Source organism: Myotis myotis, unplaced genomic scaffold (assembly GCF_014108235.1).
Source record: "Myotis myotis isolate mMyoMyo1 unplaced genomic scaffold, mMyoMyo1.p scaffold_m19_p_14, whole genome shotgun sequence".
NCBI classification, from domain to species: Eukaryota; Metazoa; Chordata; class Mammalia; order Chiroptera; family Vespertilionidae; genus Myotis; species Myotis myotis.
In genome coordinates, this window is record NW_023416318.1 from 10,267,747 (window position 1) to 10,290,631 (window position 22,885).

The 22,885-nt window shown below is 50.9% G+C and overlaps 4 protein-coding genes across 10 annotated transcripts in view; 2 read left to right on the forward strand and 2 right to left on the reverse strand.

Annotated features, from left to right (window-relative positions):
* Window positions 1-104: 104 nt before the first annotated feature.
* Window positions 105-2,014, forward strand: MRPL53 (mitochondrial ribosomal protein L53). The gene is made up of 3 exons (XM_036334050.1): window positions 105-375; window positions 476-588; window positions 690-2,014. The coding sequence occupies exons 1-3, from the start codon at window positions 281-283 to the stop codon at window positions 821-823; spliced, it is 342 nt and encodes a 113-aa protein (XP_036189943.1). The 5' UTR covers window positions 105-280; the 3' UTR covers window positions 824-2,014.
* Window positions 2,015-4,433: 2,419 nt separating this feature from the next.
* RTKN (rhotekin) overlaps window positions 4,434-22,885 on the forward strand; it is a 40,056-nt gene continuing 21,604 nt past the window's right edge. For 3 of the 6 annotated variants that reach the window (XR_004971775.1, XR_004971777.1, XR_004971778.1), the window contains exons 1-4: window positions 4,435-4,902; window positions 5,082-5,299; window positions 6,429-6,625; window positions 6,870-7,068. Coding sequence is in view for 2 of the 6 variants with exons in the window: in XM_036334064.1 (XP_036189957.1) it covers window positions 4,551-4,902; window positions 5,082-5,299; window positions 6,429-6,625; window positions 6,870-7,068 (966 nt within the window). In the remaining 4 variants the exon portion in view is untranslated. Of the gene's footprint in view, window positions 4,903-5,081; window positions 5,300-6,428; window positions 6,626-6,869; window positions 7,069-22,885 lie in introns of all 6 variants that reach the window. The other 3 variants (XR_004971776.1, XM_036334064.1, XM_036334063.1) reach the window with 3 other exon arrangements.
* On the reverse strand, window positions 8,973-11,478 carry WBP1 (WW domain binding protein 1). Its single transcript, XM_036334075.1, has 4 exons — window positions 11,161-11,478; window positions 10,131-10,233; window positions 9,826-10,002; window positions 8,973-9,652 (listed from the first exon to the last, which is right to left on the reverse strand). The coding sequence occupies exons 1-4, from the start codon at window positions 11,227-11,229 to the stop codon at window positions 9,192-9,194; spliced, it is 810 nt and encodes a 269-aa protein (XP_036189968.1). The 5' UTR covers window positions 11,230-11,478; the 3' UTR covers window positions 8,973-9,191.
* On the reverse strand, window positions 11,891-14,380 carry INO80B (INO80 complex subunit B). 2 transcript variants are annotated; one of them, XM_036334072.1, is made up of 5 exons: window positions 14,248-14,380; window positions 13,821-14,013; window positions 13,494-13,612; window positions 13,167-13,336; window positions 11,891-12,505 (listed from the first exon to the last, which is right to left on the reverse strand). In XM_036334072.1, the coding sequence occupies exons 1-5, from the start codon at window positions 14,303-14,305 to the stop codon at window positions 11,975-11,977; spliced, it is 1,071 nt and encodes a 356-aa protein (XP_036189965.1). In that variant the 5' UTR covers window positions 14,306-14,380; the 3' UTR covers window positions 11,891-11,974. The 2 variants fall into 2 exon arrangements, with proteins under 2 accessions (XP_036189965.1, XP_036189964.1); XM_036334071.1 differs by having other exon boundaries at window positions 13,821-14,028; window positions 14,248-14,338.

Sequence of the window (22,885 nt, forward strand, 5' to 3'; positions counted from 1 at the left end):
GTGTTGACTAGGTGGGCACAGCAGGGAGCGGAAGGGGAACGCAGGTGCAGGGCTTTACACAGCCTTTGCTGTGGCACAACCGGGCTATGAGTGGTGGTAGGATTCGCAGACCGATTACTTCGGGCCCCTCGGTCACCTGTGCCGAAAGCTCCGCTCCTCGTCTGGGGCCGGGGAGCCTGTACTCGGCGGAAGCCGGGGGGCGGGGCCTGCGGCTGCGCGGCCACTCTCTTTCTCTGACGGCACCTCTGTCCGGGCGAGTGCTTCCGGGGCGGAGGTTACCATGGCGGCGGCGGCCTTGGCTCGGCTAGGACTCCGGGCGGTCAAGGAGGTTCGGGTTCAGTTCTGCCCCTTCGAGAACAACGTGGAGTCTACGAGGTACCAGGGGGAGGGAGAGGGGACGGAAAAGGACGCGTTTCTCTGCCGCCGGGGGTCTCACCCCCTGCGGCCCGGCGCTCACGCCGCTCTCCCACCGCAGGACCTTTCTCCAGGCGGTGAGCCGCGAGAAGGTCCGCGCCACCAACCTGAAATGCTCCGTGATTGTGGATGTGAGGCACGACGGCTCCGAGCCCTGCGTGGATGTGCTTTTCGGTGGGCTCGCGTGGGGAGTCGGGCGGGAGGGGCGGCAGGCAGCCCGCGCCCCCTGCGCCCCGTTGGCCTTCTCGTACCTGATTCATTCGCTTCTTCCCCAGGAGACGGGCACCGCCTGGTGATGCGCGGCGCCCACCTCACCGCCCAAGAAATGCTCGCTGCCTTCGCCTCCCACGTCCAGGCCCGGAGCGCGGCGGGGAGCGGGGACCACCCTGGCGCCGAGGCGGGCCGCTGACAGCGCGTCAGAGGCCATCGAGCAGATGCTAGCCTGGGCCTTAGCGAACACTTATCCGCGAAAAGCTCGACTTGATCACCCAGATCACTGTCTGGAGGCCGCAGACACCACCCCCGCCCCCCAAAGAGCCCTATGACTACACATCTAACCAGTGCTTCTGGGATGAGACGGTCCGGGAAGGGCCTAGACAAACTTGAGTTTATTTCATTTTCTAACCATCGCTCACGCTTAACCGTTTTGAATTTGGCTCCCCCCACCACTCACTCAAGTGTGATACCTCTCACTCTTATTAGCTAAATCCAGTGCTGTTTTCCCAGCCCTGAGCTCTCCACCTAAGTAGCATTTGCCGCTTTTAATTCATTCCCTATGGAACGTCTCTTCCTTTTCCTTCTCTTAAACATAAAGATAAACTCCCCCCCCTCTTTATTTTTGGGGTATCTCATCTTCGGTTATAACTTGAACTACCCTTTTGGGTTAAACCATGCATTTCTGTTTGGGTCTAATATTAATTTCTGTTCTACAGTCAGGTTACCTACTATCGATTTTCTCCGAACCTTACAAACATTCTTTGTTCAAAATAGAATTGATAATCTTACATACACATATACTTGCCTCTCCCTGACTTCCCCATTCCTTTTACAGGCACTCCATGTGCCCAGCCACCGGGGCTGGAAATCACAGCATTGTCTCTGGTTCTGCTGTCTCCTTTTCCTTGCATACCCAGTCAGTAAGTTCATATTATTCTATGTTAAACAAAAGCCCCTGAAATGCTCTCTTCATTCCCATTCACTCTCCTGTATTATTGTTACATCCTCCTTTTTTTCTCATCATTTTTGCTGCTGCTTAATTTTATCTTTCCAAAGCATATCACTGGTTATGTCTCACTACTACTTGTTTCAGAGAACAGCACCTAAAGTACTTTTCATACAGTTACCACCCATTAGTGTGGATCGTGAATCAATTTAGGAGGTTAAATCAGCCTTTAATAAAGTAAAATAGAATAAAAGTATCAGTGCATGCATGGCACATGAAATGAGAAGTATTCTTTTAAGAAAGTTAACTATATAATTATAAGTATATAATTATAAATCTACATACAATGTATCCCCCCAAAATGTACACACACTTTAATAGCTGATAGCTCAATTTTGAAAATGAAATGTATTTTAATAAATACTGCCTTTATAATTATTCAAAGTGTGTGTATACATTTTTTGGGGGACACTATATGTGTGAGTATAGATATATAAAGTATGTGTACATCTGAATGTACTTGGTTACAAAGTAGTTTTTTTTTTTTTTACTATGGCTTACAGTGATTCTCAACCTTCCTAATGCCCCGACCCTTTAATACAGTTCCTCATGTGGTGACCCCCAACCATAAAATTATTTTCGTTGCTACTTCATAACTATAATTTTGCTGCTGTTAGGAATCGTAATGTAAATATCTGATATGCTATATGTGTTTTCCGATGGTCACGACCCACAGGTTGAGAACTGCTGGCTTATAGGAAAAGATGGTTGCTAGCCACTGGTTTAGAGAACTTCAGAATGCTCAGCTAGGCAATCCAGGATCTCTAGACACTGCTTGCTGGGTGCTTTGCCAAATACATTTTCCATGAGCCTCCTACAGCATTACTGTACTGCTTCTCTGCTTAAAAGGGTGCTATCTTGCCCTAGCTGGTTTGGCGCAGTGGATAGAGCAGCTGTGGGCAAACTACGGCCCGCGGGCCGGATCCGGCCCGTTTGAAATGAATAAAACTAAAAAAAAAAAAGACCGTACCCTTTTATGTAATGATGTTTACTTTGAATTTATATTAGTTCACACAAACACTCCATCCATGCTTTTGGTCCAGCCCTGCGGTCCAGTTTAAGAACCCATTGTGGCCCTCAAGTCAAAAGTTTGCCCACCCCTGGGATAGAGCGTAAGCCTGCGAACTAAAGGGTCCCAGGTTCGATTCTAGTCAAGGGCACATGCCCAGGTTGCGGGCTGTGATTCTCTCTCATCATTGATGTTTCTCTCTCTCCCTCTCCCTTCCTCTCTGAAATTAATAAAAATATATTTAAAAAATAAAATACTTCTTTATTGTTAAAAGTATTATACATGTCCCCTTTTCCCCCATCCCCCCTCCCCCCTCCCCGCTAAATTTTTATTTTAGAGAGAGGAAGGGAGAAACATTGACCTGTGAGAGAAACATCAATGGGTTGCCTCCCACACACACCCCTCCACCAGGAATGGAACCCACAACCTGGGTGTATGCTCTGACTGGGAATTGAACCTGCCACCTTTTGGTGTATGGGACAACACTCCAACCAACTGAGCCACATCAGCCAGGGCAAGATAACATCTTGACCTAAGTTATGTTTCAGCAGCTGAGTCCTAAGGTGGAGCACTCTCTGACTGCTTTCCCATAAAACCGGACAGAGGGACCTGGCAACACACCTCAGCTGCCCTCAAGACCTATAGAAGCCCTAGCCGGTTTGGCTCAGTGGATAGAGTGTCGGCCTTTGGATTGAAGGGTCCCAGGTTTGATTCTGGCCAAGGACACATGCCTGGGTTGCGGGCTAGATCCCCAGTAGGAGCGTGCAGGAGGCAGCCGATCAATGGTTCTCTCTCATCATTGATGTTTCTTTTTTTCTTTTTCTCTTTTAATTAAAAGTATTTTTTTAATTGATTTCAGAGAGGGAGAAAGAAACATCAATGATGAGAGAGAACCATTGATTGGCTGCCTCCTGCGTGCCCCCTGCTGGGGATCAAGCCCGAAACCCAGGCATGTGTCCTTGACTGGAATCAAACCTGGGACCCTTCAGTCCCCAGGCTGATGATACTCTAGCCATTGAGCCAAACCAGCTAGGGCTCATCATTGATGTTTCTCTCTCCCTTCCTCTCTAAAATCAATAATTAAAAAAAAATTTGTATATATATATATATTTAAAAACCTGAAGAAATGATTTATTATGCTTACCTCCAACCAATAAACTCCCAGCAGAACCTTTAACCCATGGTGTTTTGTGGTTTTGCCCTATATAATTTGTAGCTTACAGCCCACACCAATGGTTGGTTGTAGTTTGGTGTGTGTGTTGTGTTGCTGTGGTGTTTTAAAAATTTATTTTTATTGAATTCAGAGAGAGAGAGAAACATCAATGATGAGAATCACTGATCCGGCTGCCTCCTGGAGATCGATCCTGCAACCCGGGCATGTGCCCTTGACCTGAATCTAACCTGGGACCCTTCAGTCCGCAGGCCCACGCTCTATCCACTGCGCCAGGCCAGCTAGGGCTGTTCCTAGTTTTGAATGATAACTTCCCAGTTCTCTCCAAGAGTGTGGGAGTCTTCCCCTGCACCAGGTCACCAGGTGGATTCCTGGTCAGAGCATACGCTAACACTCAGGATAGCGAATATATAATAAATATATTTAAGGGAGCCTAATCGGAGATTTTTTTTTTCTACGAGCCTGTGGACTTCGTGAGGATACCAAATAAACGTTGACCCAGTAGACACGGCCCAGGGGACCTAACGCGTGCCACAGCGACACGCCAGTTCCGGGCTAGGGAACTTAAGCTGAGGTGCGGGGCGGGACTTCCGGCGAGAGGCGGAAGCGGAACAGGAGGTGCCGCGTTCAGATGAGTGGCCGCCTGAGTGCTACGCTGGAGCTGGGGCGGAGAGGCAGGACACAGGTTCTCGGCCGCCCCTCGAAGCTCTCGCGACGCCGACCTCCGTGCCAGAATGGCTCGGGGCGAGCGGCGGCGCCGCGGCGCGCCGGTAGATGGAGCGCGGGGAGCGGAGGGGGCGGCTCGGGGCGGCCCCGCGCGACGGGAAAGCCGCGGCGGCGTGGCCCGGGGCACGGTCGCGGCAGCAGTTTTGGTCATCGTGGTGCTGCCTCTGGCCCTGACCCTGTCGGGAAGCTGGCTGCTGGCGTGGCACCGTGCGCGGCGGGCGGTCACGCTGCACTCCGCGCCCCCGGCGCTGCCTCCCGACTCTTCTAGCCCCGCCGTGACCCCCGACCTCTTCTGGGGCACCTACCGCCCTCACGTCTACTTCGGCATGAAGACCCGCAGCCCGCAGCCCCTCCTCACCGGTAACCGGGCCCCGGCGGGCAGGCAAGCGAAGTCTTCATCTGGGCGCCCCAGCTGTCCTCCAGAGCAAGGGTGGGGAGGAGCGGGTCAGGAGAGTTCCGAGGAGGGATGACCCTGCAGTCCTCGTAGACACAGGGACAGGGGCGCTGCTCTCTGACTTACGTGGCCATTCTACCCCCAGGACTGATGTGGGCACAGCATGGCACCACCCCTAAGCTCAGGCACACGTGTGAGCAGGGGGACGGCGTGGGTCCCTATGGCTGGGAGTTCCACGACGGCCTCTCCTTCGGGCGGCAACACATCCAGGATGGGGCCTTAAGGCTCACCACTGAATTCGTCAAGAGACCCGGGGGTCAGCACGGAGGGGACTGGAGCTGGAGAGTGACTGTAGAGCCTCAGGTCAGGGCCTCAGGGCGCCCTTCCCCAGCCCAGACTCCCTCCATTCTTCCTTGGCTGCCAGCAGTGCAGTACGAAGTGGGGGGTGACAGCTGGAGCTGGGTCTGGCCATCTGGTTTGGATCTGGTTGCCTGAAACACTTGCCTGTAAGACCACCTGTATTTACAATTCCTAAGCCTTGGTTTCCTTTCTGTGAAATGGAGATAAAAATAGCACCCAACAGGGTTGTAAGAATTCAAGGAAATATATGTAGAGTTCTCAGCATAATACATGGCACAGAAATACTCATTATTTCCCAGAGAACTCTGCGCGGGGATCTTTAACTCACCCCACTGGGTGTTGACCCTCAACACTGCCAGATAAGTCAAACCTCGTTTCTCCAACAACTTCCATCTCCAACTATTCGGTTCTCAACCAAGTTGTTCACAGAAAAAAATGTCTTGGTTGTCAAACCAAACTTTGGTTTTGGACCTGACAACCCTCTCGTGCTGATACCTCAGCGTGACAAAAAGCGTCTCTCAGGCAACAAAGGAGAGAATGCTTTTGTAGCTGGTGAAATTAACGATTAGCACATTTTTAAAACATAGAGACCATCAAGAGTGCTAATGTTGCTAAGGGTGGGAAAGAAACAATGCTCATAGGCAATTGAAGAGGTAGAAAAACTGTTGATTTAGATAAAGGAAAAGCAGTTAGCCAGTGACAGCCATTTTCGGAGGCGGTGATATATGAACAAGCAAATATGCTGTATGCTGACCTAAGAGACATCCGTGGACCGAATGCTAAAAGTGACTCATTTAAGGCTGGTAGGGGGTAAATTTGAGAAAAAAAGTGTTTGCTTATATATTACACAGTACATTAGACATGTGCTGTATATAAGAAAGGTTAAAACGGGGTCTTTGGAATGGATTAATTCCATTTACATGGTTTCTACTGGGTAAAATGATTCGGTTTCCCAACAAATCGCTTTTTGAACAGCCTTCTGGAACGAATTAAGTTCGAGAACCAAGGTTCCACTGTATATGTTGTTTCTCATGTTGCTCTAAACTGGTGCCCCTTTCCCTCACTAAGTGTGATTCTCAAGAGAGAATGTAAATCTAATGCAATGTTTTTTCTGTCCTCCTTGGTCATCTAGGCCTCAGGTACCTCTGCCCTCCCTTTGGTGTCCCTGTTCTTCTATGTGGTGACAGATGGCAAGGAAGTCTTAGTGCCAGAGGTTGGAGCTAAGGGCCAGTTGAAGTTCATCAGTGGGCACTCCAGTGAACTTGGTGACTTCCGTTTTACACTTCTGGCACCAACCAGTCCAGGGAATACTACTCCCAAGTATGGCAGGTAACTGGGGTGGGGAGAGAGTGTGGGGGTGGTGGTAGGGGTGGTAGGGATGCTAACTTAGCTTGGTTTCCATCTCTTCTACTCTGCCCTCTTTCCACCAGTTATTTCCCTTCACACCAGACTCCATGCCCCCTCCTTTGTCAAGACCTTGCCATCCTAACCCCTGATCACCTCATATTTTTTATAATCCCTCCTACTTCTCCCCTCCTGAATAATATTTCCTATTTGTCTTCTTCCCTTCAAGCTACAATGTCTTCTGGTCCTCCAACCCAGGACTTCCCTTGCTGACAGAGACGGTGAAGAGTCGCCTAAATAGCTGGTTTCAGCATCGGCCCCCAGGGGCTTCCCCTGAACGCTACCTTGGCTTGCCAGGATCTCTGAAGTGGGAGGACAGAGGCCCGAATGGGCAAGGACAGGGACAAGGGCAGTTCCTGATACAACAGGTGACAGTGAAAGTCCCCTTTTCTGTGGAGCTGGTGTTTGAATCTGGCAGTGCCCAGGCGGGAGGAAACCAAGCCCTGGGGCAGCTGGCAGGCAGCCTGCTGACCCAGGCCCTGGAGAGCCATGCTGAAGCCTTTAGAGAGCGCTTTGAGAAGACCTTCCAGTTAGAGAAGAAGGGCTTGAGCCCTGAGGAGCAAGCTTTGGGTCAGGCTGCCCTCAGCGGTCTCCTTGGTGGGATTGGCTACTTCTATGGGCAGGGTCTTGTGTTGCCAGACATGAAGGTGGAGGGATCTGAGCAGAAGGTGGCCCCGGCCCTCTTCCCACCTGTCCCTCTCTTCACAGCAGTGCCCTCCCGGTCATTCTTCCCACGAGGCTTTCTTTGGGATGAGGGCTTTCACCAGCTACTGGTCCAGCGATGGGATCCCCGCCTCACCCGGGAGGCCCTAGGCCACTGGCTGGGGCTACTCAATGCTGATGGGTGGATTGGGCGGGAGCAGGTGCTGGGGGATGAGGCCAGAGTCCGGGTACCCTCAGAATTCCTGGTGCAACGGGCAGCCCATGCCAACCCCCCAACCCTGCTTTTGCCTGTAGCCCACATGCTAGAGGGTCACGATCCTGCCGACTTAGCCTTCCTCCGCAGGGCCTTCCCCCGCCTGCATGCCTGGTTCTCCTGGCTTCATCAGAGCCAGGCAGGGCCAGTGCCACTGTCTTACCGCTGGCGGGGTCGGGACTCGGCCTTGCCAACCCTATTGAATCCCAAGACACTGCCTTCAGGGCTGGATGATTATCCCCGTGCTTCGCACCCTTCAGCCACTGAACGGCACCTGGACCTGCGGTGCTGGGTGGCACTGGGTGCCCGTGTGCTGGTGCAGCTAGCAGAGCAGTTGGGAGAGGCTGACGCAGTTGCAGAGCTGGGCCCGCTGGCTGCCTCACTGGGGTCAGAGGAGATCCTGGATGAGTTACACTGGGCCCCAGAGCTAGGAGTTTTTGCAGACTTTGGGAACCACACAAAAGCAGTGCATCTGAAGCCTCGTCCCCCTCATGGGCTGGTTCGGGTGGTGGGCCGGCCCCACCCTCGCTTGCAGTATGTGGATGCCTTGGGCTATGTCAGTCTTTTCCCCTTGTTGCTGCGGCTGCTGGACCCCCACTCATCCCGCCTTGGGCCACTGCTGGATGTTCTAGCTGACAGTCGCCATCTCTGGAGCCCCTTTGGTTTACGCTCCCTTGCAGCCTCCAGCCCCTTTTATGGCCAACGCAATTCAGAGCATGATCCTCCCTACTGGCGAGGAGCTGTGTGGCTCAATGTCAACTACCTGGCCTTAGGGGCACTCCACCACTATGGGCATCTCAAGGGTCCTCACCAAGCCCGTGCTGCCAAGCTCCACAGTGAGCTCCGTGCCAATGTGGTGGGCAATGTGTTGAGGCAGTATCAGGCCACAGGTTTCCTGTGGGAGCAGTACAGTGACCGGGATGGGCGGGGCATGGGCTGCCGCCCTTTCCAGGGTTGGACCAGCCTTGTTCTACTGGCCATGGCTGAAGACTACTAAAGGGAGAGTGTGGGAGGGGAGTGAGGTCCCTGTACCACTCTGGACTATTGGGACTAGGTTTCTAACTTCTGCCCCCAACCCTCAGATACCAGTGCTCCAAACCCTCATCTCAGGTGTCTCATTATCATCCCACACAACCCAGGGGTGAATGTGAATTCAAAGTCTATTTTTTTAAATAAATTGGAAAACCATGCCAAATTATTGTATTTGCCAGCTTTGCCTGACCAAGAGGTCTTAGCTCAGTCCAGGCCTTAGGGCTGCCTCCTATCCTTCAGGGAAGCTAGGAAAGGTGGCCATTACCTGTCCCCTCCAAGTCCATTCAGGTACAATGAAGTGAGTTGAGCACTAGACCACCCAAGTCCACAAGCAGCTGGTTCACATCTCTTTAATGAGATCAAAGGCTCCTGTGTATGTCACTGGGGGTAGAGCTAGCACAGTCCCCCAAACATGGCCCCTGTCCCAGGACTCCAGCCCTTTCAGGCAGATTCTAGGAAGGCAGGGAGAGGCCGAGAACTCCAGGAGTTGGAACCAGGGCTGTTTCTAGTGGGCAAGCAACCAACCCATCCTCCTCAAACTGCTTATGGGATGCCCCCTTCACTGGTAGCCAGCCCCATAGAAGAAACTTGGGGTATGGGGTCTAGGGACAGTGTACACGGGGGACAGTCCCCCAGATCTGGCTGAATAGCACTAGCCTTAGCCTCCTTGACTGGCTCACCCTCACTGGAGTCAGGACAAGGGCACAGCTCGATGCCAGAGTCACCAGTCAGGCGGCGATAGCGGCAAGAGGGGGGTGTGGGGGCAGGGCTCACCCCTGCCCCAGGCTCACCCTCCTGATGAGGGGGGGCACTCTGGTGGGAGGAAACACCTTCCACATTTGTTCCCTCGAAGTGGGCAGGGCAGCTAGAAGTGGAGGAGCAGCAGGTACATTCCCTGGAAGCAGTCAAGGGGCAGCCTGGGACCGCAGTGTAAGGAGGTGGTGGTGTGCCCGGGCGGTGAACCACATCCTCATAGGCTGGGGGTTTGAAGGCGCTGAGGAGGCCTGCAGGAAAGAACGGCATAGTTGGTTGAAGGCAACCAGGGATGAGGTGGTGGTCTCTTTACTGTTAGGGAAAAGTGTGCTTTGAAATGTCTGAAAACAAAATGTGGGGATGATTCAGGGTCCTCATTGAGGAGGAGCCACTGGTAGTGAGCCCAGAGCCTCAAGTCACTCACGAAGGTCAAGCAGTGAACTGGTAGGAACAGGGCCAGCCCCATGGCATGCCCCGTGGTAGGCCAACAAGTTGATCTCACGCTGCCGCTGCTGTTGCTGCAGCCGGAGTTTAGCTCGTCGATGACGGAAGGCGCAACAGCAGCTAAAGAGGATGAGGACAGTCCAGAGCAGCCAGAACCCTGCAGGGGGGTGAAGAGGAAGAGTCTCAGATACCTCCCATGCAAAGAAGGGTCCCTGAAGGCTAGAATTCTGAGGTCCAAGGGAGGGTGGGCAGAAGGACCCGAGAACAGCCCCCACAGAGACTCACACCAGAGCTCATAGTAGTAGGTGCAGCAGCCAGTCTCCCCGCAGCAGTGGCCACTCTCACAGAGGTAGGGCTGGTTGTTCACTCCTGGGCAAACCTCTCGAAGCTGGGAGCAAGGAGGCACTTGGCACCAAGGGAGATTCCAGCCCAAGGCACTGTTCACCCCCACACCCAGCCCCTGCATGCACATCCACAAGCCCACCCTGTGAACCAAGTGGAGCACAGATCTATGAGGAGGCAAGAGTGATGCTGAGAGGATTGTTCAAATGTCTGAAGGGCTGTCAACATGGAAGAGGATTTGGAATAGCAAAAATCAGCCTGGAGAACAAGATGAAGATGTGAACGCAGAGGCAGATTTCAGCTCTGCATATAGACTGGCCCCAGGGCATTTTCTGTTAACAGGGTGTTTGGGCAGAAGCCTGAATCAGAGCAATCTCAAAATCTCAGACAATGGGTAAAGGGTTTAAAGTAATTTCCAACACTAAGATGCTCATCATCCCCCATGGTCTGCCATTCCCCATCCCCAAGGTGGACCTTTCCACCCCCGAGTCTCAGTTTCCTAGGATAGAGGAGGGACAGTGTGAGACCCAGAGCAGTGCTCCCAACTAGGTGGGATTGCTGTGGATGATAAAGGATGGCATCCAGGGCGCGAGTCTGGGTTCCAGCTCTTCTCCAAATTGCTCCCTCAAGAGAAGACGCTATGGGCTCTGTTGTGACAACAGGCACACAGAAAGGCAACACAAATAACTGTTGTAAGACAGGGAGCCTCCCTGGGGCCTCACTATGCCTCTGGTCACTGGAGAGTCACTGTAAGCTCCCATTGCAGCCATGGGATGGGTCTGTGAGGCTGCAGGCAAAGTCAACTGCATCTACATTACGAAGTTTAAACAAAGAATGAAAGGGACATATTTAGGAACTTCACAATACCTTTGGCTCCGTGAGTTCCTACCCAACCCCCCCAAAAGAAAGGGACAGAAAAGGGGAAAAGGAAATAGATGGCTATCGGGATATGCTTTTGGAGCTGATGGGATACCTGCTGTTGCGGCACCCGAAGTGCCCCCCAGGCCTCCTCGCTGCCGTTCCCGCTGCTGGCCCGAGCCATGCCTCCACCTACAGCCCCCTGAAGACTACAGCCTCCTCTACTGCCAGCCGCCCCGCCCCTGCCACCTCTGCCGCCACCGCCATGGTCCCTGCCCGGCCCATCTCCGCTGCCGCCACCATCACTCCGCGGCCGGAGCTCCCATCCGGGGAGAGCTCTGCCAACTAGGAGCCAGGTTGCTCCGTCCTACCAATCAGCATCGCCCTCCGGCGAACGGGCCAATAGGATCGGATCGGAGGCTTTTGCTGGTGACCAATCCACAGCAGCGCCCCTGCCACTCTCCCAGACAACAAGCGCTCTCCCAGACAAAGAGTGGGGTAGGTTCGACCCACGGCCCTGACTGACAGCGACAATAGCCAACGTGGACAACAGAACAGGCTTCAAGTTGTCAACCAATGAACGGCCGCCCAGGAGAGCAAGCTCCCCTCTGATTGGCTTGAGTCCTGTTTCCTGGAATGATGCCAAATGCCCGATCACGCCAGGTAATCCCGCTGGAAGAGGTGGGAGTCCCCAAAGTCGGCGGAGTCTGAGCGCCAGCGGCCAGCCTTCCTGTGCCCGGGCTTGACGGACGTTTCCGAGGCGTGAGCGCAGCTCTGATGGGGGCAGTATGTGTGGACAGGGAATTGGCTTCCCATACCCCATACACTCAATTCTGTAAACTCGGTACAAGTCGAGGCACCGGATAACATTTAATAAGGAAGACACTGAATCGGGCAGGGGGGAGGGTACAGAGTCCTGGTTACGGGCCTTAAGTAGCCAAAAGGGGGGACCCGGGGCCTTCGGGTCTCCCCAGGCGCATCTGCAGGTTGATGCGGTAGCACTGCAGGCTGCAGAGTGCCTGGCCTGTGCGGGAGCAGGCGTAGCGGCGCGGGTGCGGACAGCCAGGGACCGAACACCGCGGAGGAGGGCCAGGCGGGGGTGGCCGCTGAGACACTGGTGCGGGGGTGGGGACGCCAGGTGGGAAGGAAAGGGTGGAACCCTGTGCCCCGCTGCTGTAGCGCACCATGGGGGCCGGGGCCGCGGCCCGCCCTCCCCGCCGCTCCCCCCTCGCGGCCCCTCGGCCCCCACGCCCGCTGGGCGCTGCCGTCTTGGTGAGGCGCTCGATAGTCTGGTTCTTGTGCTCCTCCGCCCGCCGCGCCGCCTGCAGCCGCCTCTTACGAGCCCGCTCCTCGCGCTTCAGCAGCATCTCCTCGGTGAGGGCGGGGGCCGGGCAGCCCCCAGCCACAGGCAGCGGCAGCATCGGGGAAGGCTGACTCTGCGCCTTCTGGAGCATAGCTCGCTGGGGAGAGACAGGTGGTGTCAGAAAATCAGAAAATGGAGAAGCGAGGTCTGCAGGAAGGGCCAGGAGGGCAAGTGGAAAGCAAGGGTCACAAGGAGCGCAGGCCTTGGGAGGAGGGTGGGATGAGTGCCCTTTCCAGGAGCCCTTACTACTGCCCCCCCCCCCCCCCCCCCCCCCCCCCCCCCCCCCCCCCCCCGGCTTCCAGACTTTCAGCTTTAGGTCCTTGACTCTCAAGGGGAAAAGTATCAGTAATGCAGTAATGTTACCTGCCTGCCTTGTGTACCAAATTCTCTGCACCATATTTCTGAGGACTTCTGTTTGTTGTTAAATCTTTATCTCATTGAAGCATCAATTAGACAAGTGCTCAATGCCAGACCAAAGCTCCTCTGGTACTGGAAATGTTAGCTCTTCAAAGAGGTCTTCCCTCCCTATCTAATGTTTCTTTCCTACCACTTTCTGTTTCATCACCCTATTTTTTTTTTTATAAACTGCTTTTCAAGATTATTTCCTTATTTACCTACACACACATGAATACCAGCTCCATGCGAACAGTAAAGTGTCTTTTCTCCATCAGTGATTGCCCAATGCCCAGCAAAGTTCTTGGGACATGGAAGGTCCTCTCTAAATATCTGGTAACTGAATGAAGAATGAACCAATTTACCTGTCGAGCAGTGAGCAGCCGTTCATTGATCTCCTTCTTGAGATCCCCATTGTCATCTAGCTCCCCCTTCTCCAGGGCATCCAGCCACCTCTGTTCCTCCTCTTCCTCCTGACCCCCTAAGTCCCCCGACAAATCTCGAAGTGGGGAGGGGGACAAATTACTATCTTCATCTGGAGAGATAAAAGTAGAATTGTTCAGGTGGGGCACCCGAATGTGGCCAAGTTAGTACTGGAACACTCAAAATTCCCTCCCTCCTCAGAAGTAACCTCCTCCCTTTCATCGGGTATAATGAGGAACCCTGTTTCCCCACCTCCAGCTCCTTCTCACCCAGCCAGGCACGGTACTGCTCAAGGGGGACTCCTTCCATTGGTTCCTCTTCATTGTCCACAACCATAAGGGGAGAGGGGGACCGGGGTCCCTCAGGGATCACAGTGAAGGTAGGAACACTGCAGAGAAGCAACACCACTCTGTAAGCGGGGCAAGTATCTTCCTTCCGCTCAGGAGCTACCTCCAGCTGTCCCCACACCCTCTAGGTTCTTCCTGGGCCCCCAAGTCACCGTGTCCACTCTATCTTCTGGAAAGCCCAGCCAGCGTCTCTTTTCTTTGCCTCCTTCTAAAGTTCCCCAAGTAAAACCTTGGTTCCCTTGGCCTCACCTTTTGGTGCCCAGAACCTGCCCACCCAGCTTGATTTTGAGTTTGAGCTGGGGCTTGGCAGGAGACGGCTGCGTGGGCCCAGCTTCCTCTTCCTGATGGTGTTTTTTCTTGTGTTTCTTCTTGTGCTTCTTGTGCTTTTTCTTGTGCACTCCGTGGCCGTGGGCACCCGCCAGACTCAACTCCAGCGCCTCCCCTGCGGAAGGAGAGCCTGTCATCGGTGTGAGGCAGGAGTGGGGTAGTGAGAGCCCAGAAGAGCCCAGTTTCCCTAAGGGTTCCCACTCTTCCCGCGGTACTTGCTGTTACCATAGCAACAGCCCCGCCTTTCTCCTCCCACCTGTGGCCAAGTACCTTGAAAGCTCCGAGAAGCGAGAAAGGAACTCCTTTTCTGCGAAGGAACTCCTAAGTTGCTCTATCGACCCGCGCTTACCTGGCTCAGGAGCCTCCATAGCCCCAGAGGTGCTCCCGCGCCGCCACAGCTTACTCATGGGTTCCTGCTAGGAAAGGGGGCTGGAAATGATCTGGGAACAGGCAGACATGCCTCTTCCGCCCCGCGGAAGAACCGATTCCAGCAAAATAACCGGTACTTCCGGTGCGTAGCAACCATGTTTGTGCGGGGTACACATTGACGCTAGAATCGTCCCTGAGAAACAATGACCCTCCCAACCAAAGTTCCGGCCCCTCAGTCTGGGACAATTCAAAAGGCTCGGCTTTCCTTTCGTTCCGTCTCTCCGTGGCAGAACCCGTGCCAGTGCGGGCGGTATGACTATTACACTCCAGCGTCGTGAGCGTATGCTCCCGGCCAAGTTCGGGGCTAGGCAGTGAGGACACCAGGATGAATGTGAACACTCTCCTCTGACTTCGAGGAGCTAGCTCATAGCTCGGTACATAAACTAGATTGCCCGCCAAATCGCAGAAGTGCTTAACAGCACAAGTCCTACGAGCAGGGCAAATGCTTAGTGTTTAAGCCTAAATTCTCATCAGTAGGGAAATGGATAAATGAATTATGGTGCATCTGTGCAATGTGGGGCACCATGTTGCTAAAAAAAATTAGAGTGATAAGTAATTGATAAGATTGACATGGAATGTAGATTCTAGTAGGTAATAGCATTGCAAACAATCTGTTGAAACACCAAAGTAAGTTGGTATATGGATTTGGAACATCCATACAATGGGAGGCTATGTTGCTATTAAAAGAAACGAGGCCCCAGAAGGCTACCCAAGAAACGGATGGATGGCTGAAGGGAGGCTTGTTTTTCATAAAATACCCTTTTGTGGCTATTGAATTTTGTATAAAATGTGTATGTTTAAACTAATTTAAAAAATACAAGGTAGCTCTGTGTGTGTTGATATAGGAAATAAAGCAAGTTTCAAGATGATGTGATTCCATTTAAAAGACATAGTAACTGGCTGGTGTGGCTTAGTTGGTTGGGACTCATCCAGTGTAATAGAAGGTGGTGGGTTAGATTTCTGGTCAGATCCCGAGATCGGGAACAGCCAATTCATATCGATGTGTTTCTCTCTCTCTCTCTCTCTCTCTCTCTCTCTCTCTCTCTCTCTCCCATCCTCTCTAAAAATCAATTTTAAAAAATTTTAAAGACATAATATGCTACTATATATTTATAGAAAAAAAATCAAGGAGTGTATACTATACTGTTAATGGTGCTTATCTTTAGAAGTTGGGGTTGGAGAACTTTCACTACCCAGATCTGTAAGGAATTTTCTTACAGCCAGTGTATATCAAAATTATAATTAGAAACAATTACCACCTATCCTATCTAATAAAAGAGAAACATGGTAATTGGCGTACAACCGCTACCCTTCCCATTGGCTAATCAGTGAGATATTCAAATTAACTGCCAGCCAAGATGGCGGCCGGCAGCCAGGCAGCTTGAAACTAACATGAGGCTTGCTTGCTTCAGTGACGGAGGACTCCAGCGTTCCCCGCCTGCCGCTGCAGGCCTCTGAGCTGCAACTCTAAGCAACTATGTAACAAATATAGAAGCTAAACAAAACCCCAGAAACCTGCTTTAGTCTGCCCGGCTTCAGCCAGCAGGATCGCAACATTGTAAGCAAAGGCCAGAAACCTACTTTTAGCAGCGGAGGCCTAAGAGCTGGAGCCAAGCCTCAAAGCTAAAGCTGGCCCAGAATAAAAAAAAAAAAAAAAAAAGAAAGGAGCGGTTGGGAGCTTCAGTCACCCCCAGCCTGAAAACAGCCCTCAGCCCCTAACCCAGACCAGCCAGGCACCCCAGTGGGGACCCCCACCCGGAAGGGTGTGTGACCAGCTGCAAACAGCCATCATCCCCTCACCCAGGCTGGCCAGGCACCCCAGTGGGGACCCCCACCCTGATCCAGGACACCCTTCAGGGCAAACCAGCCGGCACCCACCCGTGCACCAGGCCTCTACCCTATATAGTAAAAGGGTAATATGCCTCCCAGCACTGGGATCAGCGGAGCCGCGAGGCCTCCCGGCACTGGGATCAGCATGACAGGGGGCAGTGCCCAAACCCCCTGATCGCCCTGCGGCTCTGTGTGTGACAGGGGTCGGGGCCACAACCTCCCTATCCACCCTGCTCTGTTCCTGACAGGGGAAGGCGCCCTAACCCCCTGATCAGCCCTGCTCTGTGCCTGATAGGGGGGAGCTCCCCAACCCCCTGATCGCCCTGCAGCTCTGTGTGTGACAGGGTGCGGTGCCCCAACCCACCCCCCCACGGGCCCTGCTCTGTGTGTGACAGGGTAGAGCCATAACCTCCCCATCGGCCCTGCCCTGAGTGTGACAGTGGCGGCGCCCCAACCCCCTGATCGGCCCTGCTCTGTGGGTGATAGAGGGCGGCGCCCCAACCCCCTGATGGGCCCTGCTCTGTGCGTGACAGGGGGCAGCGCCCCAAGCCCCTGATTGGCCCTGCTCTGTGCGTGACAGGGTACGGAGCTCCAACCCCCCTGATGGGCCCTGCTCTGTGAGTGACAGGGGGCAGTGCCCCAACCCCCTGATTGGCCCTGCTCTGTGCGTGACAGGGGGTGGTGCCGCAACCTCCCCATCGACCCTGCCTTGAGTGTGACAGGGGACGGTGCCCCAACCCCCCAATCGGCCCTACCCTGAGTGTGACTGAGGGTGGCATCACAACCTCCCAATCGTCCTGCTCTGTGCATGACAGGGGGCGGCGCCCCAACTCCCCAATTGGCCCTGCTCTGAGCCTGACCAGGGGCTGCACCTAGGGATTGGGCCTGCCCTCTGCCACCCGGGAGCAGGCCTAAACCAGCAGGTCGTTATCTCCCGAGGAGTCCCAGACTACGAGAGGACACAGGCCGGGCTTAGGAACCCCCCCCTCACCCCTCGAGTGCACAAATTTTTGTGCACCGGGCCTCTAGTATACATATATTTAAATAAGTCTGAGCTGTGTATGTGAACAAGGTAGCAGCAGTGAACAAAGAACTGATTCAAGAGATATCTCCTTGATAAAAATGAAAAGGAATCAATGAGCAATTATATATGGGCATTCCATCAGGAAGAAGTCAATTTAATATAGTGATTGATATTTTTTAAATGTTTTTTATTGATTTTTAGAGAGAAGGGAAAGGAGAGGGAAAGAGAGATAGAAACACTGATCTGCTGCTCCCTGTACATCCCCTGTCGGGGATCAAGCTCGGAAACCCGTCATGTGCCCTGTGGGGAATAGAACCAGTGCTCAGGTCTATGCTCAACCACTGAACCACACCAGCTGGGCGAAAGTGATGAATATTAAGAGTAAGACAAGCCTAGTATCAAATCCCAGTTCTATTACTTGTTACTTATGTAACCTTGGGCTCAAGGTTATTTAAGCTTTCTGGACCTCAGATTCCAGCTTTGTAAGATGGAATGAAGCAGGATCTATCCACTTCATAGGGCTTTTTCAGGGGGTAAAGCAAATCAAGAATGCAAAGTACCTAGGGTCGTATCTGGCACATAGATGTTCAATACGCACACAACAACAAGAATAGTAAACAACTACATTTCTAGCCCAAATAATTTTTGGGAGCAAGGTGTTTTAAATAAAGATAATATAGGGACAGAAGCAAGTAAGAAGGGAAACATTTAGTGTTGCCTAAGGTAGATTTTTAAATGAAGTTATTATTTATTTATTTATTTTATATTTTTATTGATTTCAGAGAGGAAGGGAGAGGGAGAGATAGAAACTGGCTGCCTCCTGCACTTCCCCTACTGGGGATCGAGCCACAACCCGGGCATGTGCCCTTGACCAGAATCGAACCTGGGACCCTTCGGTCTGTAGGCTGACGCTCTACCCACTGAGCAAAACAGGCTAGGGCACCTACGGTACATTTGAAGTGCCTGTGGGAATGCCCAAATAAGATGGACCACTGAGAGAAGAAGCCAGTGCAGAAGGTTGAGTGGTGGGTGTCATCAGCATAATAATGGAGGTCCCTAAAAAGCTGGGAACATCGACATTCCAAAATGAGCAAGTAGATGGAGAGAAAAGGATTGGGAACAGACCTGAGTGGGCACCTGTCCTGGCTGGGCAGGCAGAAGGAGAAGAGGCTATGTTGAGAAGAGGAGGTCAAGAGAGGCAAGAAAGGCACGCAAGGGCAAAGGGTATCGCCAGGGAAAGGCTATGATCAGCTGTGTACAGTTCTGCAAAGGGCAGGCTGAACTTTAAGAACAGGATACATTCTAGCAGGATGTGAGGACAATAGTCCTGTATCACCAGAAGTTAAAATGAGGAATCACCTGTAGTTAGAATTAGAGTTGATAACCTGCTTTTATATCCCTGCTCTCCCTTGATCCCCAGGGCAGCTCCCTAAGGAAATGCTGTTGTTCCCTCATGAGGAAACTGAGGCTCAGAGAAGTTAAATGATTTGGCCAAAGTCACGTAGCTAAGGAGTGGCAGAGCCAGCCTCAAACCGAGGCTTCCTGACACTGGGTCCAGTGGTGTTTCCTCCACATCCTGATATCCTGCCGGGAGGAAATGGCGGCAGCAAGCAGCCACTGGCTTCGTGACTTTGTTTTTAGTTTTGCTTTGTTTAGAGTGGCAGAGATTTGAGCATGTTTGTAGGCGGAAAGGAAAAACTTCTGCTGAAAGAGTTCTTGGCCTTATTTTTAAAATATAATTTATTTTGAAATAATTTCAAACTCAGAGAAAAGTTTCAAGAAGGGTACAAAGAACTTTATCTCCTTAAGTAGATTGTTCCGTTGTTGACATATACCATTTTCTCCCTTACCCCATTATCATTCCTTTTTCTAATTAATCTGAGAACAAATTTGTAGACATGATACTATTTCAACCTTAAATATTTCACTGTGTTTTTCTCAAAACAAGTGCACTGTTCTACAACCTTGGTGCCACCCTCCCAATCCAGAAATTAACATGGATACAGCACTGCTGTCTAACCCACAGACCCCGCTCAAATTTCACCAACTGCCCAACGTTACCTTTTCCTTTCTAGCCCAGAATCCAAATTCAGGATCATGCATTACTTTTACTTATCATGTCTCTGATCTGCTCCCCCTCCCCCACCTTTTATTTATTTTATTTTATTTAAAAAAATATGTTTTTATTTATTTCAGAGAGGGAAGGAGAGGGAGAGAGAGAGAGAAACATCAATGATGTGAGAGACACATTGATTGGTTGCCTCCTGCATGCGCCCCGACTAGGGCCAGGGATCAAGCCTGCAACCGAAGTACATGCTCTTTTTTTTTTTTTTTATATATATATTTTATTGATTTTTTACAGAGAGGAAGGGAGAGAGATAGAGAGTCAGAAACATCGATGAGAGAGAAACATCGATCAGCTGCCTCCTGCACACCTCCCACTGGGGATGTGCCCGCAACCCAGGTACATGCCCCTGACCGGAATCGAACCTGGGACCTTTCAGTCCGCAAGCCGAGGCTCTATCCACCGAGCCAAACCGGTTTCGGCGAAGTACATGCTCTTGACTGGAATGGAACCCAGGATCTTTCAGTCCTCAGGCCTACGCTCTATTCATTGCGCCAAACCCGCCAGCCCCCACCCCCTTTAAAAAAATATGTTTTTATTGATTTCAGAGAGGGGAAAGGAGAGGGAAAGAGGGATGCAAACATCAATGATGAGAATCATTGATCCGCTGCCTCCTACATACCTCCTATTTGGGGATTGAGCCTGCAACCCCGGCCTGTGCCCTGACCAAGAGTCGACCCGTGACATCCTGGTTCATGGGTCAACACTCAACCACTGAACTACACTGGCCAAGCTCTTTGATATGCTTTAATCTGGAACATTTCTTTTGTGTCCTTGGCGGTTATAGAGTACAGGCCTGTGACTCTGTAGGATGTCCCTCAACCTGGATCCATCTGGTGTTTCATTATATCTAGACCCATAACTTCTCCGTAGGAGTACTACACAAAAAATGATTATGGTGTATTCTTTTCAGAGTCTGGCCTCAGGCGGCCCATGATGTCAGCCTACCCCACTATTGATGATACTAAACTTGATCACCTGGTCAAGGCGGTATCTGTCACTTTTCTTCACTATAAAGTCACCATTTTTTTTATATATATATTTTATTGATTTTTTACAGAGAGGAAGGGAGAGGGATAGAGAGTTAGAAACATCGATGAGAGAGGAACATCGATCAGCTGCCTCGTGCACACCTCCTACTGGGGATGTGTCCGCAACCAAGGTACATGCCCTTGACTGGAATCGAACCTGGGACCTCTCAGTCCGCAGGCCGACGCTCTATCCACTGAGCCAAACCAGTCAGGGCTAAAGTCACCATTTTCACCTTTGTACTTAATGAGTATTTTCTGGGGAAATACTCTGAAACTAATATGCTGTTCATCAAACCTCCACCTACCATGATAAGTAAAAGTAATGCATGATCCTGAATTTGGATTCTGGGCTAGAAAGGAAAAGGTAACGTTGGGCAGTTGGTGAAATTTGAGCGGGGTCTGTGGGTTAGACAGCAGTGCTGTATCGATGTTAATTTCTGGATTGGGAGGGTGGCACCAAGGTTGTAGAACAGTGCACTTGTTTTGAGAAAAACACAGTGAAATATTTAAGATTGAAATAATATCATGTCTACAATTTGTTCTCAGATTAATTAGAAAAGGAATGATAATGGGGTAAGGGAGAAAATGGTATATGTCAAGGCTTAGTATCCATTGATAAATACAGTATAAATCAACACACACCACTTTAACAATTGCCAAATGGTGTAATAATCTTTTTACTTCCATTATTCCATCTACTGTGAAGTTGGCATTCTACTGTGAAGAAGAGCTTTCTCCTCTTACATTCATTTACATGTGTATTTATTTATATCAGTAGGGATTCTGTTTCAGTCAGCAGGTTGTAATACATTACCACCATTATTTATTTTATGCTCAGATTTGTCAGTGGGCATTGATGGCTTTAAGATGGCTTCTGTGTCCTTTTGACATGTCTCCATCATATTTTGAGCACTTTTTTTTACTTCCTTGCACTACAGAATGATTTGGGCTCGTCTTGTACTTTCCCTGGATAAGGGGTGGGAACGAAGGGAGGCCAGGCAGGAAGAACACATTGCTGAGGTTACACCAGGTCACACCAAATTCCCACCTCAGGCATCTTCTGGTGAGGGTTTCCCACTCCTCATGGCCTGCAGGTGCAGTAATGATAACTGGACCCCCCTGGATCCTGTTTTCACTCATTCAAGATTCAAAGTCCAGTTGGGAGCATTCCAGTTGGTTGGCTTCGGCTAAGTGCCTACCTCTGGGCTCTGAAGCGTGGGAGGGAGGATGAATGTCCTACAGCTGCCAGCCAGAAAGCGGGTAGAGCCTTAACTTGCTAATATTATCCACAGTAGGGGGCTGTACAGAAATAGGAAGATTATTTGAACCCTGGGTGACCAACACCTCCTTCCCCCCAATATCTACTTCATAGTTGGAGATCCGCAGCCTCCTACTCGAGATTGAGTCATAAGCTAAAGAAAAGGTTGGAAAGATTATGCACCAAACCATGCTGGTAAATGTTTAACACAAACTCCGCGGTGTGCGTCGGGGCCCTTATTTATAGTGTTCACCTATTTCTGTTGTGTAAATAGCTCTTCCACCATGGCCAGCTTCAAATGTGAGTCAAGACAGAGCTGGGAGGAGGTGTGCAGTAGGTCACCATTACATAGCAATTGCACCAAACAGATACTATAGATGTAAACAACCTCAAGAGGTAATAGGAAAATGCAGTAAAATAATTAGGAGGCGATGGGTTTTGCTTTAATTAATTAATTAACTTTGTTAATCCTCACCCCAAAATATTTTTTTCCATTGATTTCCAAAAGGGAGGGAAGTAGGGAGGGAAAGAAAGAGAGAGAGATGAGAGACACATGGATTGGTTGCCTCCCTAAGTCGCCCCAACCTGTAGGGATTGAACCTACAACCCAGGTATGTGCCCAGGGATCTGAGACCCGTCAGTTCTTGGACTGATACTCTAACCACAGAGCCACAACGACCAGAGCTCACTTTGTTTTAATGAAATTTATTTAGCTCTGGCTGGTATGGCTCAGTTGGTTAGAGCCGTGGTCGGCAAACTGCGGCTCGCGAGCCATACGTGGCTCTTTGGCCCCTTGAGTGTGGCTCTTCCTAAGCCTTAGGAGTACCCTAATTAAGTTAATAACAATGTACCTACCTATATAGTTTAAGTTTAAGAAATTTGGCTCTCAAAAGAAATTTCAGTCGTTGTACTGTTGATATTTGGCTCTGTTGACTAATGAGTTTGCCGACCTCTGGAGAGTGTCATCCCATATACCAAACTGTGGTGGGTTCAATTCCAGGTCATGGCAACTTAGGGATGTTTCTCCCTCCACCCCCATTCCCCTCTTTAAAATCAATTAAATAAATAAATTTAAGTTTATTTAGTTGTGAATTTTAAATTTAAATTTTAATTAAACCTGTAACAACTGAAATGCATAATTCTGGACAATTCAGCAGTTGTCTCTCATGAGCCAGTGTGAGGTACCATACTATCCTGGCGTTTCTCTGTGATGGTGGGGAAGGCATTTTTACTGATTAATTTTTTTAACTTTATATTATTTTTATTTTTATTTATTTTTATTTATTTTTT